This window comes from Drosophila sechellia, chromosome 3R (assembly GCF_004382195.2).
Source record: "Drosophila sechellia strain sech25 chromosome 3R, ASM438219v1, whole genome shotgun sequence".
Classification (NCBI taxonomy): domain Eukaryota; kingdom Metazoa; phylum Arthropoda; class Insecta; order Diptera; family Drosophilidae; genus Drosophila; species Drosophila sechellia.
The window spans coordinates 24,324,134-24,335,094 of NC_045952.1; the positions used below are offsets into that span (position 1 = coordinate 24,324,134).

At 41.3% G+C, this 10,961-nt stretch overlaps 3 protein-coding genes across 3 annotated transcripts; all 3 read right to left on the bottom strand.

The window, feature by feature from the left end:
• Positions 1–5,641: 5,641 nt before the first annotated feature.
• Positions 5,642–6,454, bottom strand: LOC6616967 (receptor expression-enhancing protein 5). Its single transcript, XM_002041259.2, is given in 2 exon segments — positions 5,642–5,791; positions 5,794–6,454. Coding segments are annotated over 2 exon segments (522 nt in total). The 5' UTR covers positions 6,269–6,454; the 3' UTR covers positions 5,642–5,744.
• Positions 6,455–7,402: 948 nt separating this feature from the next.
• Positions 7,403–8,885, bottom strand: LOC6616968. The gene is made up of 2 exons (XM_002041260.2): positions 7,852–8,885; positions 7,403–7,730 (listed from the first exon to the last, which is right to left on the bottom strand). The coding sequence occupies exons 1-2, from the start codon at positions 8,855–8,857 to the stop codon at positions 7,519–7,521; spliced, it is 1,218 nt and encodes a 405-aa protein (XP_002041296.1). The 5' UTR covers positions 8,858–8,885; the 3' UTR covers positions 7,403–7,518.
• Positions 8,886–9,252: 367 nt separating this feature from the next.
• LOC6616969 lies at positions 9,253–10,000 on the bottom strand. Its single transcript, XM_002041261.2, has 2 exons — positions 9,824–10,000; positions 9,253–9,755 (listed from the first exon to the last, which is right to left on the bottom strand). Exons 1-2 carry the CDS (start codon positions 9,867–9,869, stop codon positions 9,364–9,366), a joined length of 438 nt encoding a protein of 145 aa, XP_002041297.1. The 5' UTR covers positions 9,870–10,000; the 3' UTR covers positions 9,253–9,363.
• Between the last annotated feature and the right edge of the window lie 961 nt (positions 10,001–10,961).

Below are 10,961 nucleotides of genomic sequence, written 5' to 3' on the forward strand. Positions count from 1 at the left end.
CCTTATGTGATTAAAGCTACCTGATACCAAAAGTTGGCAGAGCATAATTTGTTTACAAGCATACAAATGATAGGAATTTGAGCACTGATTTGATTTATACGGACTTCAGTGATTGAACATTAGCATGCAAAATACTTGTAAACTGATAAATTATGTGTTGTGACAGATTTAAGAAGAGTCTGCAGCATATGCTTTTGCATTATTCAGAATTTAATTAAGCCGTAAATTAAATTAAACAGGAGTCAGTATAATTATTTGTAACAACGTTAGATCTTTTTTAAATAATTTAAATATTTTAATTTCTATCCAATCATCGCCCCTTTTGTTAGTCCTGAACTGAGAGTGTTTTACTGTCGTCCTGACCTCTTGGGCAACCCATATATTTCCATATTGACATCCTCCCATATGTGTGAAATATTGAAAACCTAATAGTGAGGGAGAATGCCGGCTAGCACTTTGGGTTTTTCATTATTTTCATAGATTTATTGCGAAAGTTTTGTGATTACTTTCCTTTTTATCCCGGCAGCCTCCGTCTGCTGGCGGATATTTTCATTTTTTGTTCGCATATTTTTCATGGCATTTACCGAGCAAGCCGTTGATGTGAATGTGGATCAGACCCAATTGCTGATTGACTTTGGCCCAGCTGGATGGCGCGTAAAACTTGTGAAAATGGCCGAGATGGGAAAATCCTTAAGAGAGTCGTGAACTATTTACGTTTGGCTCGTAGTCCCGCATTCACGCTACTCTTACTGAAAAGCAATTAAAAACTAATTACAGTAGCTGAATGCCGGGAACGAAAAATGCGCCAAGGCATTTAATAAAAATTTAAAACTTAATTCAGTAAACGCCAGACAGCGATGGCGACAACAACAACGCTGTCAGGTGGGTGACAACGCGGATAATTAGAGGAAAAGGCGTGCAAAGAAAAATACGAGGGGTGGGAAGGGGAGGGAAAACTGCTGCCGCCACGCACACCTGACTTTGTTCTATCCGGGCAACGTGGCGTATGAGCAATTAGTAGTTAATTGTAAAGTTACCCCAAGTGAGGAGAAAACGGCGGCATGCAGTCGTGACATTGACGACGAGGATGAGCCAAGGATGGATGACGAAGGATTGCAGAGGGATGGGATGGGTGTGGCACAAAGGATGCGATAATTAAGTAGCAATTTTTGCCACTGCAGCTGAATTTTTAGCAGCTTGGCGAACGTGAGAGCATGTGTGCGCTGTGTTTGATAAATTATCGCTGGTAATTAGCGTATCAATGGCGATAAAACACGTTGAGCAGCTAAGCCTAGGTAGAAATAATAAAGTAGCTGCCCCGACTTTGAGCTGGGAAAATGTCAATTAAATATTAACCTAATAACTCAAACGCAAGGCATCAGCACGCGGATTAAGTCGGCAGGACTAGCCGGACAGGCAAGGCACTTTAAGCAATGCTCTCCGACTAATTGAAATGAAAAGCCCGGCTAAAGACGGCTAAAATCATTTGGCAGGATAACTAAGCAAGGCGATTAAAAGACCAACTAACCGAGAAATGAACAATGGCCACTGGCTAAGCCAAATAACAAGAAACAAAAAAAAGGAAAAGGAATCAAACACGCAGGATGCAGAAACAAATGGCACACAGTCCTCGAGCGAACCCATCTTGGCCAAGTTAGCAGGACCAAAGGACGAGCACTTATGTAAGCAAAGTGAAGCCCAGCCAGGGAAGCGTTGACAAAAATCAAACAATGAAAGCGCTGTTCAATAAAAACAAAAACAGATCCAAGAGATGAGCAAAAAATAAAGGGGCAGAGATAAGGAGCAGAAGGCAAACGGGTAATCCAAGGCAGGGCAAACAGCAAGATAAAAAACAAAGGCAAACGGGCTGTGAAGGTTCTTTTTGCTCTCATTGGGCCAAAATGAAGTGGCAACAAAAACAGAATTGTGGGCCAGAGAAAGAAGGAATGTGCTGGCTAATGCTGAAGACATAGGAAAATGAAATTTAAGCGAAGTGGGCTAGCACACACACAACAACCAAGAGCAATGCAAAAGGATATCAAGTGTGAAGAGTGCTTAACTCAATAAGGACTCAATGGCGGGGCTCATGCGGCCAGAGCTTGAGACCTTTTCGCACAGCATCCTTTGAGCGGAGAGAGCTAAGAGCTTTACGACTAAGCTTTTTTGCAGAGAGAACCAGTGAGAATGGATGGACACATACTCTCGCTCTCCCTCACTCTCTCTCTCTCTCTCTCTGAGAGAAAAACAAATTCTTCTCTTCGAAGGAATTTGTTTACTAGCGAGTGCTCTTAGAGTTCCTTTAGGTGGCATACTTGTTACAGCGATTGTAAAGCAATGTAGGCATTTCAATTATTAATTCTGCAGCCATTTCACATTTTCCAATTATATCCTGAAGATATCTGGCAGCAATTAAAATCCATTTTAAATAGAGCAATTCGATTCAGTAGCCATTTATTTAGTAAATATCAAATTAATCTACCTTCCACTCGATTGACAAGTTGTAGACTTACTTACATGTTGGCATAGCCAGGGAATATTGAAGTGTCCTTGCTGCTTACACAATTTTCCTGGCCTGCAGGCTAATAAGTTCTCAATAACTGTCTGGAAAATGGATTTAACTGGAGACTCGGACGCACACCGTTAATGCAATTAGGACATTAACCCCTTGGTGCCAAGATGATGGATCGGGGCCGTTGGCTGGTCGTTCCCTGTGTCGTTGCTCAACTAATCCGTTTTAATTCTTACGCCTCGTCCTTTGAACTTTGACACACCCAGAGAAGACAGCTATCCATGTCAAACAGCTGCAGCGGCGCCTAAAAGAATGCTTTGTTTGTCTTTCATTATGTGGGCTTTGTTGGGGCGTGGCAAGTGTCTTTGTTTCGGCTCCAGCTTTCAGCTTCCAGCACTGAATAAATTACATTTTTGCTCGAAATGTATGTCGCATTCCGTGTGTCATTGACGCCGCCCTTTCCCTCAAGAGGTCACGACTTTTGACTTTGTCCGGCATGGGGAAAATCACTTATTGCTTTATCAATATTTGATTATAATTAAAATGATAATTCGATTTTCATGGCAATTAAACTGCATAGGCGTGTTTGGGGAGTATTACATTTCAATAATATACTTTACCATAATTGAAGAAATCAAAAGGCTATAAACGTAAATCTTAAATAAAAATGCGTCTTTCACTATTCAATGGTATTGATATTCAAAGCATTGGAACTTCGATTTATTGATTTCGCAGCGTGTTGTTGTTCGCACTTAATGAAATCATTTGGCGCCAGAAAAACACAACACGCAACATCAAGCATACGCCATGTGGCAAAATTCATTGACTTCTGGCCACCCTTGGCCAAAATGAAAATGTTTAGTCAAGTGTTGCCTGACCTCCTGCTCACACACACACACACACTTACACACAGAGCACATGCTCAACTGAGCAGCAGAAAATACATGGGAAAACAAGCGCTTTTCCCATTTTCCCCTGGAGGCAGCTATTTTTAAAGCTTGGCCCTTGGACTCATGGAAATTTCATTTGCCTGCTCAGGTTCCTTTCGCCCGGATCGGCCTAACTGCGGTAATTACTCACACTTGACCCGAAGGGTTATCCGGCCGGGCGAAATCAACTCGATGGCTGAGCTGGTTGCAGATAAATTGAAATTTTCCGGTCATGCTGTACAGAGCGGCAGGGAAGTTGTAAGCTAAATATGCATTACAATGTTGCAAGCGATTGAAATTGCAGCTGATGAAGTTATGCAATTTGCGGAAAAACATTTGCCACTGCCTTTTTTTCCGGCTTTCAGTGTGTGGTATCGAGTTGATTGGATTAAAAGCTACTTTCCCCATTCGAAAAATCAGTTCGCTAATACCAAATAAGTTGTTTTCCGCCCAACCGGTGACAAATAAATCCTGACCTGAGTTTGGCTGCTGGGTTATTAAGTAAATGTGGTATTGGCACAAGTTCGGCTTCACATAAATCCACTTGTTATAGTTCACTAAACATACGCACACACACTCGCAGGAATAAACAATACTTTATTTACAATGTAATGGCATATAAAATGGCTGCCTTTGCCATTTCTTGTGCTTTTTCTTTGTCTGTGTCTGTGTTCCACTTTTTTCAGGTTTATTTGCCAGCGGTCAGTTGCTTAATTTCTTCGCTTTTATTTGCCACAATTTCAGCATTGCAGCATTGCCACATGAATCTGGGTGTGTGTTTATATGCTTGTGTGTGTGTGTTTGTGTCTGTGTGAGGTGGGCGTGGCCACGCCTCCTACAGCCCCCAGATTCATTTCGGTCCTTGCTGTGTTCTTGCCTTTCTTATTTATTTTCGTAATAACAATAAATTACATTTTTCTTCGGGGTTTCCCCTCATGCGAGTGTGTGTGTGTGCTCATTTGCTAAGTTGTTTTATGTGGCTGTCGCCTGTTTGTGGCTTTTTGACATTATTTGGATTAAGAAAATAAATCCTGGCCATGGCTGGACAGCAATTTTAATATTTCCACTCCACCCCTCCAGCGACCAGCAAACTTTGATTTTCATTTTGTTTCTTTTTTGCCCAGTTGTGCTCCCGGCAAACCAAAGTTTTAATCTATGGAATGGCTAAAATCAAATTTTGGCTCTCTGGCATAGAAAGTTTTCCAGCCTGAACTTGTCATTTCAGCAAAAATACAATTAAACAAGGTAAATACGAAATTCCCACTCTGCCAGTCAGGATAATGCAATCGCACGTAAAAATGATATCACATAAAGCTCAAGTTAAAAGTTAAAAGTAAAAACAGTTTTCTATAAAAAATTCAGCATGTTTACATGCTGGCATTTTAAATTGAGGAAAATGCAACAAGCTCGTATTTTCATTTGAACAAACATTACACATTGCAAGTTTAACTAAAGACAATATTGAAAAAACTGTGCTAACCAGTAAGTAATCACGGTTCCATTAAATTTAAACCATATTTGCACCTTTTTCAAGTGCATATTCATGTAAGCGAATGAAATATTGAAAGCAATTTAAGTGTTAAGTTCAAAATATGCAAAACAATATTTATTAAATATTATTATGACGCGATGTAAAATATTTCAAATGTTATTGATGCATTTTTTCGAGTTGCATAACTTGTCATTTTGGCATCATGTTTATTATTCTGTAAATATTTGACAAACATGCACTGGCACATAAAAAAAAATAAAATTGACTCGAGTAAGAACCGAAAAAAGAACAATGAGCAGCGACAAAATATGTGTGGCATGGGGATGCTTTTTACGCGCAACATTTATGTCGCATTCAAGGACCTCTCTTAGTGAGATATCAAACTCATACAGACAAGGAGGTACACACACACAGACACAATTCCACACACACCTGCAAAATGGCACAAAATCGGTAAATTGCTTGCATTAGGCATAGACTTTCTAGACTTTTATTCAGACTTTTCCCATACATTATCACTTTGAAACTTTCAAAATATATAACTTCTTTTCGAATGTCACTTAAAGAATGAAAGTGCCGTTCTGAACCGGAATCCCTGTTCGAGTTTCAATTCGAGTACACAAAAAGTGGTAGTGAGATTTAATTTTTACCTTTAACAAATGTAGATTTTTTATGGTTCAGCGACCACTGATGCTCCTTCCAACAAGAAAATAAATACAGAATTAAAATTTATTGCAAAATGTAACCGATAAGAGGTGATGTTGTTGTGCAGGCCCCAAGCCACATCCATGGAGCTAGTCCGAGCTAGTCCATGCTAGTCGTCCTTTGGCACTCCAGCGGACATCCTGTCGACGGGTTCGGAAGTTTCAGTAGGTAGGGTCGCACCAGCTTGTGGTAGATAATGGTAGAACCATTCCGTTCGGTGGGCAGCATGCACCAGATGAGGAAAGTACACTTCAGCAGCCAGTAGAAGGGAATCATCGAAGTTAGCAGATTCGGATAGAATTCAATCACAGTGAAGATGCCAAAGGTGACCCAGTAGATCAGCCACCTGATGTCGTCCTGCTTTGTGCTGGACTCGATGCCATGTATGGAAATATATGAGGGGTACAGAACCCCAATGATGTTGCACAATAGCTGGGCGCACCAGCCAAAGACCAGGTAGAAGGCGCAAAACAAAACGCTACCCACGAAAATATTCACCCTGTCCATGCCGGTCTTCTCCTCCAGGCTATCAAAGGCTTTGGTCCACGGCTTGGATGCATCCCGCAGTGTACGGTTCATATCCTGCTTGTAGCCGTTGAAGAACCGCTGCACCTGAGTTGCCTGGGCGGCCATTTTGCACAAATTGTATTTAAATTTATTTAATTGTCAATCAAAATGGTGTGACGCCGCCGGCTTTCTAAATGCCACTCGATTTTTGTTTGTTTGCATTACAAAAACGACCTCAAATGCCGTTAAAAGGCGCAAAACGTAATCGAAATTGGGATAATTATGGGATGTTATGGTATGATGAGCTCAGAAAAAATTCCTCAACAAAACTGCATTAAAATTTAAAAAAAAAAAAAAAATTTTTTTTAATTTTTTACGGTGTCTCCCCTTTTAAAAAATCGAAATTATTAAAAAAAAATTTTTGTTTTAAATTATCTTCAAAATGTTATTTGCTGTTTGTCGGTGATTTTAGCTGTCAAAAAATGTGTTTCAGATAAATTTATGTTACTTTTTTAGCTAAGTTATCGGTTAAATACGCTTATAAGTGTATATTTTTTTCCAAAATTCTATAATTTCGATATTATAATATTTTATGCGTGAAAACCAAGAATTGACAATAGTAGTAAAATTTTTTTTAACAACTTTGTGATGGTATTTTTTTGAATCATCTCCATTCTTGTTTTTCATATAAAAATTGCTCCGGTTTTCCTCTTCTCCATTAAGTATAATAAACTGTTGCCTAGTTTTTGGCGCAGGCCGGGCTAAATGGCATAGCTTAGCCTAATTGCACTCAGCTTTAATGCAGTTGTGAATAAAGCAGCTCCAGCGGCAAACACGTCATAATTTGGTTATTTTCCAACAGCTTGGCCCACCATTTCGCGCCAAAGTTTTAATTAAGCAGAGGCCAGTAGCACGTGCAGAATACCCCATTTAGTCCGACTTTTCGTTTATCCACATCCACATCAAAATTCACATTTTCCATTTCTTTTCAGAGCCATTTTCTGCGGCAGACACGCACTCACAGCTCCGCATGGCTTCCATTCATTCACTCATTCAAAATGCTAAACAATTCAAAAAATGTGTGTAACTATTCTCGCCCTTCCATTCGCCGCCTCCGACTTTCCATTTTTCCATTTCCACAGCAGCTAAATGTGTTGCGCTTTTGTCTAGGCCAGCTGAATGTGTTTTCGTTTCGGCCTTTTTCTCCTTATATTTTCCACGAGTCCCAACTCGGTTCATAATTCAAAAGCTTCTGACGGCTGGCTTTAAAATGCCTGCGGCTGTGGCTGCCATGTTTTATGTTTATTAGCTCGTCTAATTGAAATGTCTAATGGGGGGAGTTTATGAAAAAAGCTGAAAATCCGCTTCCACCAGGTTCAGAGGCCTTCGTATTGCCACGGATCCAGGAGCCCTTCCAGCTCGAATTGCTTCACCATTTGCTTAATAGAGTCCTGGATGCCAGGGTTGAGATACAGCCGCCGTTTCATATTCATTCCACGCGGCTGATCCGAAAGAAGGGCGGCGAAATCCGCATCAGTTTCATCGGTATTTAGCAGCACAGGTAGCAGCAGCAGGCCACAATGAACAGCTGAAGGAATATAGATTATCACTTTATTTCTTTACAAAAAAATAAGTACGAAAAACTCGGAAGTATATATATTTTGTTTGCATATTCATTTTCTAATCTCGTAGAAATTAAGTTTACCCACCGTAAAACCGTTTTTTCTCTGACTCCAGGTGAAACTGCTTTCGACTGGGCAACCTTTGACCTTTGATGCCAAGTCTCTGCAGCTCCCCCACGAACACATCGTGATAGACACCTCTCATCTTCATTTGCAGCTCACACCGAACTTGCTCCACAGCCGACGTGTTAAGCAGATGATGGATGTCCAGGGTGGGCGAACCCCAGAAGGCGTACTGGAAGTCAATCAGAAGGACATCGCTCGGCACGCCCGCCTCGTATTTGAACATCATGTTGTTTGTCCACAAGTCGCCGTGGGTAAGGATATTAATGTGCGGCTGCTCGGGCTGAAAACAGCGAAGTCCCAGTCCCATATAATAGGGAGCCAGTTCGTCTAATAGTTGCGCATGGTGTTCATAACCCGCCTGAGTTTTAAGGTAATTGGCACAGGACTTAAGGCAGCCCAGAAAGTAGGCACTAAAGCTTTCGGTATACCTATTAAAGAAGCCTTTATTGTATTTAGTGAGAGAGAAGGCACTTTCCAAAAGATTGTTCTCCAAAACCGCTGATGCTGCCTGCATTTTGGCCAACTTCCTCAGAACCAAACTCACATGCTGCTCATCCAATCTCTGAAGTCTCGGGGCCATCACAAATCCCTTGTAGGTCAGATCTTCCATTATGAGTGCTCCTCTTTGACAATCGATATGGAATACTTTAGGACATAGTTGCTCACCGGCTAGTTCCTGCAATTTTGGCAACACCTGCTCGTAAATCTCTAGTTCCCGATTGTAAATATCATATGGGGCTTTCTTTTTTCTCGTCTCCGCATCTTCATCCTCTAGAACAGTCTTGGCAATCAGATGTTCCTCGACTTTGCTGCTGTACACAAGGTGTATGCGTGTTAGGATAGCACCATAGTTTTCTCCTTTCCCTAAAGCGGGATTTATAACCATCGATTGCACTCGAAGTTCGTTGTTCTGGTAATAACGACGCAGTGCCGCTTCCAGGTATTCAGCAGTGAACCAAGCTGCCATGCTAATCAGACTAAAATTGTGAAACACAGATCAGCAGCAGCCACTGATAACTTGAAAGCTTTCAGTTTACAACTGAATAATAATTGCATGTCTTATCGCAATATAAGCACACTTGCTGTTACTGTGATTACACTTTGTCACTTTGTTTATATTTTCGGTTTAAAAAAAAACTCATAAATGCAAACAGATGTTTGCTTAGAAAAACAAATGTGGATTGGTTTAGTTATAAGCATACCCCTTTGAAAAAGCCCAGTTCAATGCCAAGTGCTAGAAAGCCAATCTCGAGTTTATCCATTAACAAATTAGTATCGAAACTGTAGCTATTCCGGTAAAAGAACATACCACTAATCGTAACTAATCTCACGAGTTTCCCAACTTGATTAAGATAAGTGAGATTGGTTTGGCTAACTTTATTGCCGTACGAAATATATGTCAGTGTATATATGTATAAATCGGGCTAACATCACCCGTCCCGTCAGCTGGTCTAATCGCATGCAAAACCCCTTTCACTCAGTTGGCCCAAACCCTTCCAGTTCGCCGGCTGCCAGTGTCACAGTTCTGGGCTTAGGCACCTCCGGTCCGGATTCGAGTTCCGGCTTCGATTCCGGCTCCGACCCTGGTGGTCTGCTGCAAGTGCTTGCAGTGCGACGACTGGCGCACTCATAGACGTAGTTGGCCAGAAACACCGCAGGAGGGGCAGCTAAGGTTGCTCCAACCTCCGGACCGGGTGCTTCCATTGTAGCTACTGCAATGTCGACTGCAGACGTTGCTGGTTTTCCCATTGATGTTCCATTTCTGGCCAGAGATGATGGTCGATTGCAACTGTTTGTGCCGGTGGGTGGCTTCAGCTGCCACATGTGGCCTGTACCCCGCAGACAGTTGGCCTCGATCGCTATAGCTACTCGGATTAGTTACGGTTTGAGTTGGGTTTGTTAAGGGTTAATTAAAGTACTCAAGACCACTTACCGAAAGAGATGCCAAGCAGGGAGCAAATAGTAAATATGCAGTTCATATTCTAAATTGTTGCTAGTTCACACTGTTTTGCCGATGTATTTACAGATTTTTGGTTCAAGGACTACTTTCATACAAATTGGGTATACCGAATCGGACTATACTTAGACCATTTTTGTGCATTGCTTTGGTAAAGTTTCTTGGCCAAACTTTCGACACTTGTTTTTGTTGATGTTTTTATCTTCTGAGGCTGCATCTTCTGCTGAATCTGGAATCCATTCAAATTGACGCATTGACAATTGTTTTACCAATTTCATCTCGCTTGTTTTTCGACAGTTGGCCAAAAAGTTTGTTCCCTCCATTCCCCAGCAACGTTTTGACAACTGCTAAGGCTGCTGCTGGTGGAATTGGCATTGTTGCTGCATTTGTTGCAGATTAAAGTTGCCGCTACCGTCTTCTTTTTCACTTTTCCTGCACTTTTCCCTTCTTTGCATAGCCAGAGAGCTAGTTTATCAAAACATTTTCAAGTTGCAGTGCGGCTGCAAAAACAAAAGCACCCAAGACATCATCATCGATTTTCTCGAGTGGAATGCGCCTCGATGCGAAGTGGGGATGTGGCTACAAGGAAAACAACTCAATCTCAATGCATGGCACTTAAGCAGCTGAAGGAGCAGTGGCAACAGTGGCAGCCACTTGGTTGCAAGGTGCAGATCCTGCCACGACAGCGGAATGCAATTTCTGGAGGGGCGCCAAAAAGGAAGGCAGACGTCGCTGCTTGTCGAAGGGATTATAATCGAGTTTTAAAGACATTTTATGATCCCTTTTCGTTATTTACGAGTTCGCATGCATCATAAAAGTCAGTTAGTTCTAGGACAAATTTTAGAATGTGCAATTTAAATCTCAGGTTGGGTATTTGCGTAACGCGAAAAACTTCAACAACAAACAATTTAGCCATCCATAGCCATATCACCTCTCTCATTTAATTCACTAAAAAGAAACTAAAGCCAGAAAGTTTGCTCATTATAATTACGGCAACGCACTGCACTTGGCAGCTGATTTGGCTTATAAATACTCATACAATAAATGCGCATATATAAGCCAGAAAATATATACTTTCAGATCGAGGGGCGCCAAACTAAATAGATAAGTTTGA